Source organism: Cervus elaphus, chromosome 5, assembly GCF_910594005.1.
Source record: "Cervus elaphus chromosome 5, mCerEla1.1, whole genome shotgun sequence".
Classification (NCBI taxonomy): domain Eukaryota; kingdom Metazoa; phylum Chordata; class Mammalia; order Artiodactyla; family Cervidae; genus Cervus; species Cervus elaphus.
The window spans coordinates 108,692,888-108,710,537 of NC_057819.1; the positions used below are offsets into that span (position 1 = coordinate 108,692,888).

The 17,650-nt window shown below is 53.8% G+C and overlaps 2 protein-coding genes across 7 annotated transcripts; one reads left to right on the forward strand and one right to left on the reverse strand.

The window, feature by feature from the left end:
• Window positions 1-2,574: 2,574 nt before the first annotated feature.
• On the forward strand, window positions 2,575-11,110 carry LOC122694871 (spermatid-specific linker histone H1-like protein). Of its 4 annotated transcripts, none has more exons than XM_043904218.1 (3): window positions 2,575-2,708; window positions 9,030-9,091; window positions 10,350-11,110. In XM_043904218.1, exon 3 carries the CDS (start codon window positions 10,501-10,503, stop codon window positions 11,023-11,025), a length of 525 nt encoding a protein of 174 aa, XP_043760153.1. In that variant the 5' UTR covers window positions 2,575-2,708; window positions 9,030-9,091; window positions 10,350-10,500; the 3' UTR covers window positions 11,026-11,110. The 4 variants fall into 4 exon arrangements, with proteins under 4 accessions (XP_043760153.1, XP_043760155.1, XP_043760152.1 ...); XM_043904217.1 differs by lacking the exon at window positions 9,030-9,091 and adding an exon at window positions 6,413-6,570 and having other exon boundaries at window positions 2,655-2,708; XM_043904219.1 differs by lacking the exon at window positions 2,575-2,708 and adding an exon at window positions 6,503-6,570.
• Window positions 6,839-15,888, reverse strand: SGCA (sarcoglycan alpha). 3 transcript variants are annotated; one of them, XM_043904215.1, is made up of 10 exons: window positions 15,770-15,888; window positions 14,803-14,925; window positions 14,544-14,698; window positions 14,295-14,367; window positions 13,772-13,970; window positions 13,182-13,344; window positions 11,939-12,147; window positions 11,713-11,739; window positions 7,278-7,470; window positions 6,839-7,011 (listed from the first exon to the last, which is right to left on the reverse strand). In XM_043904215.1, the coding sequence occupies exons 1-9, from the start codon at window positions 15,804-15,806 to the stop codon at window positions 7,290-7,292; spliced, it is 1,167 nt and encodes a 388-aa protein (XP_043760150.1). In that variant the 5' UTR covers window positions 15,807-15,888; the 3' UTR covers window positions 6,839-7,011; window positions 7,278-7,289. The 3 variants fall into 3 exon arrangements, with proteins under 3 accessions (XP_043760150.1, XP_043760149.1, XP_043760148.1); XM_043904214.1 differs by having other exon boundaries at window positions 6,839-6,975; window positions 14,794-14,925; XM_043904213.1 differs by having other exon boundaries at window positions 14,794-14,925.
• Window positions 15,889-17,650: the final 1,762 nt, after the last annotated feature.

Below are 17,650 nucleotides of genomic sequence, written 5' to 3' on the forward strand. Positions count from 1 at the left end.
GGAAGTTCAGTTTGACCAGCTCCTGCCTCCTGCTCGTTCTTTCTCACTTTTAAAAATTCTTGCTTCCTCTTCCACCTTCTTCTCCCCACCTTCCCCTTTCCTCACCCTCTGCCTGCCCCTCCTGCTGGCCTGAGAGCCCGAGGCCCCCACCGGGAAGGTGACTGGCCAGATTCCCCAATCTCAGGGAAGAGGGACAGCAGTGTGCAGTCTGTGGGGACACAGCAGATCCAGGGAGTCAGAGCTCTGACGCAGACCAGGCCCCCAGAGACCTAGAGATGGGGAGATGTTGACAGCGACCCTGTCCCGCAAACCCCCCTACCCCTGCCCCCTGCAAGGTCTTAGGGCATAAACCTTTGGGCAGGAAAGGCCCGCATCCCTCCTTCAGGTCCACAGAGAGGTGGACAAGTCCTTAGAGTCCATTGTCTGCCTTGGCTGTCATTAAATAGTCATGGCGGTTAACTATGGCCTTTAATAATTCATCATTAGCACTTCTCTCACCTTCAGGGTAGTGGAGTACTAGAATTAGCTTAAAGAGGACAAAAGATTGTGGCTTTGAACAAAGGTTTATTCAATATGCAAATTATCTCAAGTTACCCGATGATCCTCTGATCAATCCAGTGAATGATTAGTGATGCAGACCCGACACCAGCCTCAGCAACCCATCCACCTGGACCTCCTGCTCCTTGGCGCCCTTGGCCATCTTGGTCCCATCTCCATCTGCCCCCACAGGGGATCCAGAATCTACCCAAGCCTGGCATCCAAGGCTTTACCTGATCATTACCCACCTGTTCCTTCTCACTGTCTCCTCCCCTGCTTGTGTGACACTTGTCACACCAGCAATTGCACCACGCTTCTTAACTTCTAGATCTTTCTTATATTTCAAATGTCTCATTGTCCCCTCATTCTCCTGCCCAACTCAAGCTGAGTTTGACTGGAGCTTCCAAAGCTCTCCATGTCTGCGGAATTCAGCTCAGCCTCAAACCAGACTTGCTGCCGCTGTCATGCTGTCATGTTCTAACCCTGTTATTCTCTCCAGGTCAAGGGGAGCTGGCCAAGGCAGGCTGGAGGCCAGGTACTGCAATGCTGGGTGCAGGTCAGGGCCTAGATGCCGGGGAGACTAAAGAAAGAGAAGGTGAGTTCGAGAGGCGGCCTTTTTAGGAGAGTGTGTGGCGTGTGAGCATCACTGCCAATAAGAGTGAGCAAGTGTGAGAGGAAGAGCACATACAGATCCACATGCAAGCAACTAGCAATGAGAGGTTCTGGGCCTGGGCTTGCTGCAATGAGAAACACGTTCTCTGTCTACCAATGTGGTAGCCGCTAGCCGCTGTGGCTGTGGAGCGCTTGACCTGAGGACATGCTGCCAAAGGACTCCTTTTTCATTTTATTGTGATTAACTTTAATAGCTACCTATGGCTGGTGGCTACTGAGCTGAGCAACACAGTTCTACACAAAGCGGGGGGACTATGCCTCTCACTACACGTGCGCGGATCTACACGTGGGCACGTGTGTGTGCTTGCAATGTGCACATGCATGCATGAGGGCATGAGTGAGGGCATGCGAGGTGACACCCGCGCTGGTCAGGGCTGTGATGGTGACAGAGCCCCGCTGTGCAGTCCTGCCGGTGTCACGTGCGTTGGAGCCAGACTGTGGTTCCAGTGTGCACGCGGACAGGCGGGGAGGGGGACAAAGGGGCCATTGTACTACATTCCAAATTCAAGCCCTCCTCGCTGCTGACATCACAGCTGCCTAAATACAGCTGTCCAGAGCTGCTCCCCGAGACCTGCTGCCCGCACGCGTGGAGGCACCGCGGCCCTTTCCGCCTGCTGCTCCATGGACTCACTTTTGCTTTTCGGTGAGGGAATGGGTCATGTTCCTGCAACTGATTTTTCAATCAAATCTAGACTGAAGATTCTAGAAAGAGAGGAGGCTACCTTTGGATTTTTCACTTTTTGCTTTCTCTCAGAATCCTTGGACCTTTTCGTGGCTCGAACCCATCTCCTGGCAGGACTTTCTATAACTGAAACATGGCGGATTTTCCCTCTTTTTTCCCTGGCTCTTTAACTCTCAGCTCCCCAGGTGCCTCTAAGACAGAGCTGGGTGATGTTGAGAAGGGCTTCCAGGCTGAGCATGGGAGCCTCAGGCCAGGCACCCACAGGGCCACGTGGAGCTGATCTCGGGGCTGCTGGAGCAAGCATGGGGCTCTGAAAGCAAGACCACCCACTGGAAGAGAGGGAGTGAGGTGGGTTCCCACAGTCATCCCTGGGTGAATGAGAAAGTACCCACTGACCTAGGACCAAATGCTTCGATGTTCTAAGGGATCCTGCACCAGTGTGGGTGTGTGAGGGACAGTGGGGGGGGTCTGCACACATGGGACATGGGTGCACAGACATGACAGAGGGCATAGGAGAGCTTGTCTGTGTGATGAGGATGGAAGGGAGATGATAGAGCAGGGAGGAGTGTGGGGGGAATGAGGAGAAGCTGGGGGCAGGGAGGCCACCATCCTGAAGTCCAGGGCTGCTGAGGCTTTAGTGCGGGTGAGCAGCTGTCTCTGCATCCCCTTCCAGGTGTGAGGGCTGAGAGATGTCCGTGGACCAGGAGGCAAAACCCTGGAAGAAGGAAGGCTTTTGTCTCAGAGGATGATCAGGCCCTTACACTCACGGAGAATCCAGTGCTTTGCAGGGGACGTGCGTGGCAAAGCCTGGAAGGAGGTGAGTCCGGTGCACATGGGTGATGGAGAGACTGGGGTTTTCTCTGCATAAGACAGCAGTGGAGAAAAGGAAGATGGGGTAGGGTGGAGACCAGAGCACGTTTTAGAACAAGAACGCCACCACATATTCAATGCTAGGTGACTTCACTGCTGTGAGGCAAACCGCTCCCTCTCCTCAAGGCTCCCGAAAACTGAAAACTGATGCACGTAGAGGCCTGGAAGGAGCAGGTGTTCTGGAAAGCAGCTGAGTTCTGGTTTGGGTTTGGGTCAATCTGGACTTGAGATACAGGTAGGACCGTGAAACCAGCACTGCCCAATGCAAATAAAAAGTGAGCCACACGTGTAATTTTTCATTTTCTAGCAGCCGTGTTAAACATACAAAAAGAAACAGGGAATGTTAATTTTAATAAGATATTTTATTTAACCCAGTATATCCCCAAATATTATCATTTCATGAGTCCATCTGCAGCACATCTCCGTTTGGAAGCCACATTTCAAGTGTTCAGTGGCCACAGGTGGCCAGCAGCTGCCTGAGCAGACAGCTCCGGATTGGACCAGACAGCAAGCCAGAGCCTAGGAGCAGGCGAGTTTCAGGCTCCTCCCCAATTCACAGCTTGAACTCTTCGTAGAATGGAAATTGAGCCATTTCGGATTTTAGGGGACAAGGAGACCTCACAGACCTCTGGTTCTGGGGTGATCATGGGAGTACTTGTATGTAATAAACTTTTCATTCTTGGGAGCTGCCAGATGCCAGGCACTTGCCTAGTTCTCCCAAACTCTCACAAAAGCCCCCAGGACAGTTATAATTGATGTCTGTGAGTAAACTGAGCCATGATGGGAACCCTGCTCACTCTGGCTCCAGATCCCAGCAGATACACCAAGGGAGTCGCTATAAAATGGGCGTAGGTGTGAGCGTGCATGTGTAGATATGAACATGTCTCCAGAATAAGGAAGAAGTGTGTGTGCAGGGGCTGAGGCCAGCTTAGGGGTTCCTGGGTCCTTACAGCTGGCAGAGGGTCCTCACCAGTTTGACAGGTGGTGAGGAACCGTCTAGAGTCAGGTCATATGTGAGAGCTGTGTTTGGGGTGAAGGTGGAGACGTGGAGTCCTGTGGGCAGTGTGGGTATGGAGCTAGAGGAAATGAGGGAGGGAGTGAGATAGAATCTCAGGGAGGAGCAGCTATTTGTCCTTGGTGGTGAGGGGCTGAGGTGTGACTGCCAGGTGGAATCTTGCCCCTCCGAGCATCTGTAAAAGGGTGCTGAGTGCCAGGGCAGTGGGGCTCGCGTGCGTCTGCGTCCAGACACAGCTCGCTGTCCTCCGCAGTCACGCTATCCCCCTAGTCGTGTCTGGGCCACTTCCTCCTCGGCCAGCAGCCAGGATCCCGTGTGCTCCTGGTAGCTGAGCTGGGAGGGAGGCACTGCCAAGATCCCAAGGCAGAGGGAAGTATGGGGCTGGTCTCAGACTCTCCCATCCGGGTGGAACAGGAAAAGCGCACGGGTCCAGGGTGAGAGGGCAGCCTCCTCCTCACAGGGGTTGGGGGCGGACAGGGAGCAGGGAGGAACCATCCCAGACCGCAGGCTGACTGCGCAGAGCCTCCAATCGGAGCAGATTCTGTGCAGCTCCGGGTTTCAGCCAGATGAGGGGCCCCCGGGGAAAGGAGGAAATTGCGAATGAAAAAGTCAGAGTCCATGTGATTGGGGGTTGTTACCTAAAGAGCCCTTGAGTTTATTGAGCACATATATTCAAGAGGCTTGGTGCCTCTTCCTGCCTCCATGGATGCTTCTGGGATTAACTAACCAATGGGTGTGGGGTGGCCAGCAGGGAAGTGGGGCAACCACAAGATAATGGTAAAAGCTCTAGCAGTGGCCTTGCTCAACTCACCCTCTTTGCCCAGAGAGGAGCAACCTACTCAAGAACTCTGAGCAGCCGGGACCTGATGGCTTCCCTTCACACATTCTTTCACACGACTTTCCTGGGCGCCCGCTGTGTGCAGGCACTGTCCCTGGGGGAGCACAGAATCTTGCCCTCCTGGAGCTTAGCCCAGGGCCAAAGTCCACCCCAACAAGGTGCTCATACAGGGCACATCCTATGGTGAAGAGCACTCTCTGAGCAGGGGGAAGGCTTCTCTAGAGACCTGCCATTTGCCCAGAGGGCAGAATGACTGCACTAAGGGGAAGTTTTGTGGACACAGGAGACTGGGGGTCCCAACAGAGGGAAGAGCAGGGGCTAGGGCACTGAAACGGGTGTGTTAGGAGGCAGTGTGGCTGGAGCAGGCAAGCATGGGGAGCTAGGATGATGAGGTCAGAAGCATACACGGGGTCTCTAAGCCTGGCCAAGACTTTGGGTTTTCCCCTTGCTGTCACGGGAAGGCAATGGAGAGTGGACAGCAGAGGGGCGAGACTCCTTGATGTTTCCTTTTAAAGAACTGGCCTGACTAGTACTGGAGGTAAGACAGAAGGGGCAGGGAGGAGGCAGGGAGGCTACAGGGAGGCTGCTGTGGGGGTCCAGGAGCCAGATCCTGGAGCTGGCCTGGGAAAGTCATTGTGGAAGCTGTGAGAAGTGAATGAATTCAGGATATGTTTTCAAGGTGGGGATTCTGGGAAGTGAGAGAAAGGGGAGGGGAGTCCAGGAGCAACTTGGGGCCCCCATGACCCCTTTGCCTATACATTCCTGAAAAGTGGGATGCAGTGTTCAGAAACTCAGCCCTCCTCAGTGGCCCTGGGGGCACCACTGTTAGACTGGGGCTGCCTCAGCTGGTTCCGCTTCCCCTCAGCCCCAGGCTGGGCTCTCGCGTCCAGGTGAGAGAACAGTCCCATGCGTCCCCCCCACCTGCCCCCTACACGCACACACACACACACACACACACACTACATACATAACACACACACATAACACATGCACACATGCATACATATACACACAAACATATTTACATACAATACACACATAACACACACACAAACATACACACACACATACAATACACATAACACATATATTACACACATAACACACACATACATATACACACATACATGCATACATACAACACACATATAACACACATGCATATACACACACAAATATACATACAATACACATAACACACATATATTACACACATAACACACATACATATACACACAAACATACATACATACAATACAAACATAACACACACATATATAAATATACACACACATACACACCCACAGAGAAGGGGTGATTGAACATCAGCTACAGGATAGTGGATGGGGCCCAGGCCTAGTGTGAGAAGCTCAGAAAGGGGTGTAGAAGCCTCAGAGTGGCAGAGCTTCCCTTTATCTGGATTGTCTCAGAGTTGCCCCCTTGGCCAGGGCCCTGAGCCAAAAGACTCTGCTCCTCCCTCCCCCTCTTTAACCGGGTCCCCTCTGAGGCCATCTCCGGCCTGCTCTCCCAAGGGGGCATCAGATGTGAGACTGGGTGTGGCTCTGGTGGCAGGGCGGGAGCGGACCTGGTCTGCTTTGCTTCCAGCCACCTGGGAAGAACAAGCTGCGGCTGCTTCCTGGTCAGCCATGCTCTCCGGGGCTCACACAGGGACCAAGCTAGGCTGGTGACATCAAGCTCCAGGGATCCAGGCTGTGCAGTGTCCTGAGGAGCCCACCGAGAGGGGTCACTGATCCAGGGCATTAAGAGTCCTGCACCCTAACCCCCTCTCCATATCTAGGTTATGGCTTATAAAGGGGCCTCCCTCCAGGGGATCTGAATGGGTAAGAGCCCAGATCTCCTGCTTCCAGAACCTCTCAGCCCTCCAAAAGGCAGGGTAGAGGTGGACACAACAGATCTGAATCCAAGCTCCGCCACTTGCCTGCTCTGTGACCGTGGGTAAGTCACTCTCTCTCTCTCTGTCTGTTAAATGGGGATAATGATCCAATTGTCCCTAACTATTGGGTTCAGGTGAGGATCAATATCAAGGCTGCATATGCAGGTCCTTCCCTCTTACTTACAGAGAATTTGAGAAATGTAAAAATGCCAAGAGTTCCGAGGTCAGGCGGCAGCCCCAGGCTACCTCTGAGGGTGTCCACAAGGCAGAAAGGGAAGCAGAAGCAGTGAGGGCTGGCAAGGAGGCTTCTGAGACGAAAGCACAGCAATCGATGAGCAGAGCGGCAGGTATTTATTCTGGGGGTCCTGATCCCAGACACCCTCACCCCACACCATCCTCCATGCCTGGGGTCCAGAGGGCCAAGAACTGGAGTCAGGAAGAAGGATGTGGTCACGGTCATGGCTGCTCTGTGAGTGGGGAGAGAAGGGAGGACAAGGCCAGGGCTGGAATGGGAGCAGCAAAGAGAAGAGAGAGTGGGAGTTCGTGAGAACCAGGCCCCAGTTCTCCCGCTTTCCCCACCCTGACCCTCAGACTGTGAGTGCTTGGCACTGGGGCCACACCCCTGGCACTGCTGAACACCTTCCCACCGCTACCCTGGGGGGCAGACAGGTCTGTGTGCCCCTTCCCATTCCCCAAACCCCCGTGACAGCCTTGAGATGGAAGCCACATTATTCCCAGAAAGAGGCTGGCCCTGCCCAGCTGGACCCACCTGGGCCGGCCCTCAGTGCTGGTCCAATATAAGGGGCACCTGAGCGCTGTCCACTCGCGGGGGCAGCCGCTCGCCTGTGCGCACATTGAACATAGGCAGGGTAGAGAGCGGCCTGGGCACCTCTCGGCTAGATGCCATCTGTCGCAGCTCCTCTGTGTTCCCACGGATGGTGCAATGGTGGACCATCTGGATGCTAGGGGCACAGGAGGGGGACACATACACGATAGGTGGAGGAGGACAAACAGGAAGTTCTTCAGTGCCAGCTCAGTATCCAGGGAATGAGGCATAGGCTCTGGGTGCAGACATCCTGGGTTCAAACCTGCGTATCCTTTGCAAGCTGCTTAACCACTCTATGCTTCAGTTTCCTCAACTGTAAAATGAGGATAATGAAAGAACCTACTTCCTAGGATTGCTATGGAGTTTAAATGAGAAAATACAGGTTGGGTGTTTAGAAAAGTGCTTGGCACATGGTGAGTGCCTGAGATATTAAGTCATGAATAGATACCCACAGTGGCATGTATATTCAGAGGCCATTGTTTGCTAGGCTCTGTATGGTTTTTATATTCTGATGATCCCCTGGATCCCTTCCAGCAATCAGTTTCCATTTCTGATACTCTCTCCCTTCCCCATCATCTTCATTTTAGTCTGGCAAACCTACCTCCTCCACCTTTTCCTAGCTTTTGCCCAAGCTCTTTTCCTGGCGGACTTTGACTGCTTCTGTTTCGGATCCTCAAACCTTGACCCTCTCCCACCCTGCCCCACACTGCCCCCAGCATTGCTTAGCTCAGACGCTAAGTCTTACTTCCTGTCTGCGTTTCAGACCTATCTCCTTGAGGCTGGAACCAGGCTCCATCCTCACCGGGCCAGAAATCCTAGGAGGGGCTGAATGAACTGACCGCCACACCCATTAGCAAGTCCCTCCTGAGCTCTAGATCCAGTTTCCTCTAGGAAGGCTGAGCCTCCTCATCTGACATTCTCATGGGCTTGTTTTCTGCTGTCCAGAAGCAACTTTAATTCATTTTGAGAAACAGGGTAGCACAGTGGTTAAGCTTGAGGACTTGCTTTGGGCCTGAATGTGAGTTCCTCTGCTTACTGGTTGTGCTATCCTGTGTGAGTTATTTGACCTCTCTGCCACCATTTCCTCAACTGTAATAAAGCTGTTGTATGAATTAAATGAATTAATGCAAGAAAAACATTTACATCTACTGGTCAGCATGCAGCCAAAGATAGCTATTATTATAGGGAGTCTTCTGTTGCTATTATTATCACTGGTATTATTATAGTAGGTCCACTGATGAACTTGGCCTTCAGTAGAAGGACATTTCCAAGCCCTTTGGCATGAACCCACCCACACTCGTGGGCTTTTCACAGACTCCCTGGTTGCCGGGTCAGACAGACAATAAGAACTGGTTTTCTTAAAGGGGCGGCGGCCCCAGGCAGGGTGGAAGCCATCCTTCTTACCATTAGATTACTGATCAAATCCAGGAGGGGAAAATGATTCCCATCTATATCCTCATCTCAAGTAGTGGACACAGACTCCAACTGGAGTCTGAGAGATAAGACTAAAGGAAAGATATTCTAGCTTCCTGCTGAATGGGCCACCCTCCTCCCCAGAAAGAATAGAACCAAGCACTTTCTGGCCAGCGGAAGGAGGTGGAGCCACCCTCTTAAGGCGAGAGGAGGGTCAAAATGAGCTATTGAGTCTGGAATTTGGCAAGCAAAGTTGTCCAAAACACAATTTTCCATTCCCAGGCAAAGGGAGGCTGAGACGGGAAGGGAGCAAGAAGAGTATGGAAGTGGAGGCAGCCAGGCAGGTAATGATCTCGGGTGGGGGAGGCCTTGGTCGATGGGCCCCCTCCCCACCCCTAACCCCACATCTGGGTCTCATTACTCTGGCAACACACACAGGTGGAAAAATGGTCCAGGGACATGTTTTCCAGAGCAGGAGCAGAAGTCAGAGCCACAGTGCCCTCCCCCACAATCTTTCCACACCAGCACTTGGGCAGAAAAAATGAACAGGCAGGCATTCACACACACACACACACACACACACAGCCCCTTGAGCCCTGCCTCTGGCACACAGCTCACAGGAGAGGGTCGTTGGGCTGGAGGATGTTCTGAACAATAAAATCTGATGCAGGTGAAAAACAGACAGCAGATTCACTATTTTGGATAATTTCAATTTCCTTGAACAAGCAAAAAGAAAAATGAATAAAGAAAAGAAAATTGGACTTTGTAGAAATAAATCAACACAAAATCCACACCAGCAAGGGCTAATATCACACACACATGGTAAAATTGGTTATTGACTCAAAATTGATGGAGGAAGCCTATTTTCCTGACACCAGCAGAGCTAGAAAACTGACACAGGAAAGCTGGACATGGTGGAAAGTAACTGGTCAGAAGAGAATATTCTCAATGGCAGATGATAGAATTGGTCAAATTTGGCACAGGCCAAAAAAAAAAAAAATAAGGAAAATCCAAAACTTACATAGAAAATCACTGATCCCAATAAGGAAAAAATTCTGCCAAATAAACATGAAAACAGAAAAGAAGGAAATCCATTTTATTACTTTGTTAAAAAAAAGTTGATCAAGGAATTAAATTGAGTTAGATAGATCAAAGAATTACATTTCTGTTCACGCTGGGAAATTTATTCCCCATAAAAACTCAGAAATGTAGGTATAATACTGATTCTAAAGTTTGGTGTTCTTCAACCTAATGAATTGAGATGGTGGGGTCAAAATGGTGGGTTTAAAACTGGGGTCTTGGGCACCCTAAAATCAGCTGGTGAGCATATACACACCACATAGGTCCATCCGCCTGACTCACTCAGCCACAGCCCTTCTTTCCAGGCTACCTGGCATGTCAGATGCCCACACTCTGGTATCTCCCATCTGCCCCACCTAGGGGGAACAATGGGTCCACTGTGACCCTCACAGGATTCTGGTGGCCTCACAATGTCCCCCTGAGGTCACTACAGAGATAACCTCACCACCCCCTGCACCTCAGGCACCAGTCTGCCAAGGCCAGCGTAGGTGATCATCCTTGGTCCTCCTTCTGGCCACCCAGGGCAAGGCTCAGGCCAGAGCCCTACAGGAAGCTTCTGAGGGAACCAGGAACTGGGGCGCACCTCCCCCACCAAGGAGTAACCCAGGAGAGACTTCCAGCCGCCATCCTGGAGGTCCTTGCACCCAGCTCCCTTCACCCACCCCAGGAAGAGATGCAGAAAGACACTTCGCTGCCACCCCCATCTGGGCCTTTGGCCTCCAACACTGCCCTGGGTGCAGGCCTGCAGGCCAGCTCATCTGGACTCCCGAGCAAGAGCGAGACTCGGCGCCGCACCAGCCCCAACCCCCACCGGAAGCCCAGCATATCCAAGGTGATCCTGGGGTTCGTGGCAGACAAGGGGGCAGGCAAGCGCGTGTCCCTGGCCGCCCTGAAGAAGGCTGTTGCCACCAGAGGCTACAACATGACCCGCAACGCCTGGCGCTTCAAGCGAGTGCTCAAGGGGCTGGTGGACAAGGGCATGCTCAAGCAGGTGACAGGCAAGGGGGCCGCAGGCTCCTTCCTCATGGGCAAGAATCATGCCTCCAAGTTTAAGCTCAAGGCCAAGAGACGGCGGCAGCGGCGGCAGCAGTCTGGGCAGCGCCGATCTGGGCAGCGCCGGTTGCTCATGGGCTCCAAACAGGGGCACAAGCAACCCATCAGGGGCGTTCGCAGGGCGGCCAGATGCCGCCGCAGTTAACCAGGAAGGTTGGGCAAGCAGGCAGGGGTGCCAGGCCCGCCACAGGCTCAGTGCAGTGAGAATAAAAGGAGCCTAACTTATTTCACACCTGCCTCCTGGAATCTTTGGGGTTCAAGGGAGTGGGAGAGGAAGAGGTCTGGGGGTACACAGGAAAGGTAAGGCCAGGGGTGGGGGAAACCCTGGGGTGTGGGAAGGGCTGGAGAAGAAAGCATCCAGGTATTAGCTAGTCCAATCGCATTATCTTGGAGGTGAAGAAACTGAACACAGAAAGGGTCACAGGAATTATGCAGCAGAACAGAGCCCGCAACCTAAGTGTCTGACTCACAGTGAAGTGTGCGTGCGTGTGTGTGTGTGTGTGTGTGTGTGTGTGTGTGTGTGTGCTGATGCACACACTGGAAGCCTTGTAAGTTGCTTCTCAAACCCTTTGCCCGAAGGTGGCAGCAGATCCCTAAAGCCTGGCTAGATCCCCTCTCCTGTCCCACATTAGACTCTTCCATGGAGACCAGAAAACGAGAAAGCCAAGCCAGAATAGGTGGGACCCAGCCCCCAGCCAGCCCAGGATTGGAGCGCATAGACCAAGTGTGGCCCCATTATCTGGGATTTGTCTGCTGCCCATGGAGGTTGGAGGGTCCAGCTTAATAGTCCAGAGGGGGGCTCCCACCCAGCCCCCAGACTTCCCCTACTCACTCAGAGGTGGCCAGGTCTCTCTTCAGCCTGTGGAAAAACAAGGGTGAGGATTAGCTATTATCCACAATCCTCCAGGTGCAGCCACGCAAGGGGCCCCCGCTGTTTTCCTGGCTGAGGATTCCACTCTCGGAGGGATCTGGGTCCCCAGGCAGCACATGTACCACAAGCAGCCTACAATGTGAGCACCAGCCTCGGTGCCCTCCCTGCCCTCTGCCCCCATACTCACCGTCCCTCCCGCCGGCAGCACATGACGTAGGCCAGCAGCAGGGTCAGCAGCAGGGCCACCAGAAGGGGCACCAGGAGGGTGACGAGGGCGTCGGTCAGGAAGTCTCGGGCTGTGGCCTCGGTGGGTGGGCAGAAGAACGGGTCGTGCTCCAGGATCCCATCACCTGGGGCCGGTACCTCGTCTGCAGGCTCTGGCACTGACTTGTCCACCTGCTCAGGAAGCCGAGGGTTGATCCAGGAGTGGATGGCTAGACAGAGACCCCCAGGGCACAGAGCAGGAGTTCTCCTCGAGGAAGCGGTGGGGATTCCTCCTGCCTCGCCTCTCCCAGCTCATGTAACTGAACAGGACAAGCACCGGTCTAGAAACCAGGAAAAAATTCTAGGAGAGGCAGGACCATACAACGGGCAGAGTACAGTCCTCAGGTTTGAATCCTGTTTCAGAAAACTTCTGTGCTGCGATGGTTTGCCTCTAGGTGCCTCGATTTCCTCATCTGTAAAAGTGGGATGCTAATGGTGGTACCTGTCTCCTGGGTGGTTGCGAGGATAAAACACACGGATACATAATGCCTTACCCATAGCAAGTGATCAAGAATATTGATTACCAGTTTCTGGCTGTGCTATTGGCCAAGTCACAGAAAGGGTTGCTAGCCCTGGGAACAGGATCTCTAGGGACCCTAGACACCTCAGCTCCGTATCCCAAAGAGCAGAAAGTGAGCATCTTTGGTTTATAAAATAGGGGTGAGCTATCTAGTCCATGTTTCAAGATAATTTGCTAAGTGACACCTTAGAGGAAAGTAAAGTAAACAGCTGTCACACAGAAACCCTAGGTGGAGAAAGAAGCTTGGCACCACTCTATGGGAGTGACTATTGGAGCTGTTGAGTTGGGCACAGCTGGGGCTCCAGGAGCTGGCGATCCTTTTGTCTGGATTATGGACTCTATTGCCCTCTTGTGGGAGAAAGTGGAACATCAGGCTGTGTGTGTGTGTGTGTGTGTGTGTGTGTGTGTGTGTGTGTGTGTGTGTGTGTGTGTGTGTGTGTGTGTGTGTGTGTGTGTGTGTGTGTGTGTGTGTGTGTGTGTGGTGTGTGTGTGTGTGTGAGAGAGACAGACAGACAGACAGACAGACAGACAGAGACTGGGAAACAGTAGAGATAATTGGAGTAACAGAGATGGGATGGGAAGGTGAGGCTGGAGGAGACCGTGATGGGGGCCATGTCCCACCCCCCAATCCCAGAGCCCTCCTCACCAAGGACACATTGCACCAGTCGACCCGGAAGTGAGGTGCCAAGGTGTCATAGCAGGACAGTAGTGGAGGCTGGCCCTGGGCACAGCGCGCGTGGCTGTCGGGGGATGCCACCATCTTCAGGCAGGTGGAGAAGGGTGAAGCAGAGCCCACCTTGATGTATACCCTGGGCCCAGATAGAAACCACTATTAGGTAATTGAGGGTGTCACTGAGCACTGGAGATTTGGGGGTTATGGCCATCCTGAGATCTGGGATTATGGAGAGAGTATACAGAGCACCCCAGTCTTCTGGGGACCTTGTCCTCCCAGCAATGTCCTTTAATGGATAAATCTTTTGTGTCCTATGGGTACCAGGAAGTGCAAAGTTCAGGGTAACTAGGGTTTGGGCCCTGGAAAGGCAAGAGGAAGATGGAATGACCAGAAGAATTGGACAGTGACATGACGCTGGGAGGTAAAGACGGGCATGGTGAGCATGCAAGACAATGGATAAAGCCCCACTTGGAAGTTAGGGAGACCTATGTTCTATGCCCACCACCTAGACAAAGGGCAAGCTGCTCCCTCCTCCAGGAAGCCCTCCTGGGCTGCATACCTACCCTTCCTTGCGGCCCTCAATAGGAAGGGGGACTCGGCCCCCACGGTCCAAGGCAGAGGTGATGTTGAGCAGCTGGAGTTCCCCTGGCTCCCAGAGGCCCCCCAAGGCTGTGAGGAAACGGCTGGCAGGTGTCGAGGGCAGCACTTCCTCCACATCATGGCTGCGCACCAGGAACTCAGCCTGGTAGGGCAGCAGGGGGCCTGGGAGGGCCAGGTGGGCATGTCAGATTGTACCCAACCCCCAGCCCGGCATGGATCCTTCCCAAGCCTCCCCCCATCTAAGCTCCTCCCCATAACCCCTCAAATCCCTTCCTTCTGCCTAATACCTCATATATCACAGGCCTCAAACACCCTTCCCCGGCACCCACAGCCTCAACTACTCGCCTGTCAGCAGAGCAGCCGAGAACACAATTCCAGTGTTTTCAGGGTGCCCTGCCCCCCACTAGTTGCTTCTACAACCCCTTCCAGGGGAGATTCCCCCAAGACTGGCATGGTGGGGGAGGGATGGGACAGGGCTGGTGGTACCTTCTGGGTCCCCAATCAACAGCACCAGCATCTGCTGGGTGGTGTCGAAGCTGTCCCGATTGTAGGCTGTGACCTGGAGGATGGGGAAGCAGGGCTGAGAGGTTGGTTAGGAGACAAACGTGATGCCGCTGGGCCTGGTGAGAGAACTCTGAGCGAGCACACCAAATCAGAGGTGCGTGATTCACGTAAATGAGTGAACCCTGGGCCCCTGCTGCATGCGACACAGCCAACTGGGGCCCCTGCTGGTACCTCAATGACCTGGCGTCCACGATCTTCTGGGGTGGCGGTGCCATAGAGGAAGCCAGGCTGGTAGGGGCTGCGCTGGGTATAGCGGAGCCACCGAGGCAGGTCTGGGTGTCCCTGGAGGTGGGCGTGGTAGGTGATAGGGACGGGGGCTGGGACAGCTGGCGGAGGGGAGGAGAGGGGATTGGAGACATGACAGCAGCCTTCCCCAGCCCTGGGCCAGGCACCCCCCAGCCCACCCCAGTGCCCCTCAGACCCCTCTCACGGAAGACGTGCTCAGGAAGGTGCGGGAAGCTTTCGTGGTCCAGGGTGTGTACAAAGACGCGGCCCACAAGTGGATGCAGGGTGGTCTGCTGGGCCTCAGTGCCCCCCAACCCTTCCAGGAGACCTGTGGGGAGCCCCGACCCCAAACACAACGGCCCAGACTCAGTCCCAGCCGGGGAATCAGGTCCCCTTTCCACCCAGTCCTTGGTGGCCCTGAGAGACCAGAGAAATGTGTGAGAGGAAAGGGACAGCTTTGCTGGCTCCCAGGAAGGCTGGGTGGGGCCCTGACTGTGCCATACACTGTCATCAGTGATGAGACCCAGACCTTAGTTTGGTTTGGATTCATGGAAGCTCCTCACTCCTCATTTTAGGCCCCCAGTGAGAGTCACAATGGGCAAGGATTAATGTCTGAATGAGAGGGTTGTGGGGTGTGTGTGTGTGTAAGGGAAGTTAGAAAAGAATTCCAAGCTGACTATCTGGGAGACTAGAGAGGAAGGGAAGGAGGGAGGGAGCGGGAAGGACCCCTTGGAGGAGGCTGTTAGCCACTCTAGGGCCTCTCCTAAAATGCAGGGGGAATAGGGTCCACACCAGAGTCCACTAGGAGCTGAGCAAAGGGAAGCCTGAACCCGGAGGCCCAGGGAAAGGATCTGCCCCAGCAGCCCTTACACCTTCCCAGGGCCAAATTTAGCCTGGACCCAGAAAGAAGCCAGCCCAGCCAGCTCATTAAAGGGCCCCAGCGCTCTGGGCCTGTGTGGTTAAGGCCCAGCCTGACACCCCACCCCTCAGAGTTCCCAGCACCCCTACACACCTCAGCTCCCAGCCCCAGTTTCCGAGAACCCCACAGACTGTAGAATTTATACCCCAGAGTCCTTCTGGCCCCTGCCTCACCCCAATGACCAACTCCTACCCTGAGGAACTTCTCACCCCCTCAACCTGGGCCTCTCCACTGAGGAAGACCCCCAACTTACCCACAAGGAGAGAAATCCAGATTAGTGCTGCTGCCATGGCTGCCCCAGCCTGGCCCTCCCTGTGAGTGACAGAGACAGGAGCGGGGATGGGGGGGAGGCGGGGAGAGGTCTGGGCAGGTGTCCCAGAGCAGCTGGGCCCGGATTCAGCCAACAGGGTCCTCCCCATCCCCACCCAGAGCGGGCGCTAAATCTGGGGTAGACCCGGTCTTCACATGACAAGATCCCTCCAATCATCCCCTTCCAGGGCCCAGAGTGTATTTTCTAGATCACCAACCTTAACTGCCTTGATTCCCCTCTTAAAACCCTAATGACTCCCATTGCCCTGAGCTCCCCAGCAGCTGATGGCCTGCAGGCGCTGCCCGTACCTGGCCATGCTATCTAGAATGCCCGCCTCTCTTCACTACCCCCACCACACACACGCACTACCGCAGGCTTCTGCCCCACCTCACTCTGTCTATACCCCTCTGCGTAAGCTGTTCCCTCTGCCTGAGTTCCCTTTCTGCCCTCATCCTACCAGCAAACTTCCACTCACTTTTCAAGCTGCAGCACAGGCCCCCTGTCCACTCTGAAGCCTTTTTGCCCTCCATCCTGCCCCAGGCTGAGCACAACCCAACCACACAGCGTTGTGGGTGGAATGGGATCTTATGATCTTTGCATCCCTGGGCCTGTGCCACCGAACCCCCAAGCAGATGCCCCAGACAAGGACATCTGGGATCTTCCCTGGGTTAGCCTGAGGGGGAGGGTGCTGGCCCACAGACGGAGGTAACCGATGGGCAGGTCACCCAGTGCTTGTCCCTTCCATCTCTCCCACGTGACCGTCCCACCTGTCCCGGGATAGCCACAGATTCCACAGTGAGTGTCCACTCAGGCTGTCAGACCGGGCAGGGAATGTTTCAGAGTCACTTTGGTACCTCTCTGCCTTCTCAAAGATGAAGGGCAAGAGGAAGGAAAGAGGCAGAAGAAAGAGAGCTCTGGGGGAGCAGGCAGAGGTGCCAGAACCTGGCTAGTTGCCCAGGCCTCAACCCCTCAGTGGCAACATGTGACTCCCTCCCTTCCTGGCTGCAGCTTCTCCTACTATTTTTAGAGCCACCCAATAACACCCTCAGTTGTCTTAAGGTGGCATTGCCCGAAGCCAGTGCCACCAGGCTCACTGAGGCCAGCCCTTCTTATTGATCCTTCTCTCTTTTCCCAAAACCAGGGAACGAGGGACTGGGCCAGGAGCCAGCTGAAAGTGCCCTGAAAGTCTCCACTGGCCCACAGAGGACCTCCCCATCTCAGGGCTGTCCAGATTGCAATCTGCTGCTATAATACTCAGCACCTCTATCCTTTGAGGCCTAGGGGTAGTGAGAGCAATCACAAGATCTTTAAACCTATTTTGGAAAATTTTAAATAAAACTAAAATATACAGAATAATATAACGAACCTCCTTATATCTATCACCGAGCTTCAACCATGATCAACCCACGGCCGATCTCATTTTATGTATACGCTTCCCAATTAATTTCCTCTGTCAATTTTTCAAGAGGAATTTTTGAAAAATAATGACTTTTTAAAAACATAGCCATGCATCCAGTTCAAGATGGCAGAGTAGAAGGACGTACGCTCATCTCCTCCTGCAAGAGCACCAAAATTGCAACTAGCAGTTGAACAACCATTGACAGGAGGACACTGGAACCCAAAAGAAGATAACTCACATGCAAAGACAAAGAAGAAGCCACAGCAAGATGGTAGGAAGGGCACAATCATGATCAAATCAAATCCCATACCCGCCAGGTGGGTGACTCACAGATTGGAGAACAGTAATACCAAAGAAGTTCTTGCACTACTGTGAAGGTTCTGAACCCCATGTCAGGTTTCCCAGCCTGGGGATCCGACAAAGGG

Bases quoted from the DNA above. Each gene is read 5' to 3' on its own strand.
- LOC122694871 (XM_043904217.1), top strand. From the start codon at position 6,452: ATGGGTAAGAGCCCAGATCTCCTGCTTCCAGAACCTCTCAGCCCTCCA. The intron at 6,571-10,349 runs GTAAGTCACTCT...CTGGCCACCCAG, and splicing joins TGCCTGCTCTGTGACCGTGG to GGCAAGGCTCAGGCCAGAGC.
- SGCA (XM_043904214.1), bottom strand. From the start codon at position 15,806: ATGGCAGCAGCACTAATCTGGATTTCTCTCCTTGTGG. The intron at 13,345-13,771 runs GTAGGTATGCAG...ATCTGGGCCCAG, and splicing joins ATTGAGGGCCGCAAGGAAGG to GGTATACATCAAGGTGGGCT. The intron at 12,148-13,181 runs GTGAGGAGGGCT...CTTCCTGAGCAG, and splicing joins ACTGGTGCAATGTGTCCTTG to GTGGACAAGTCAGTGCCAGA.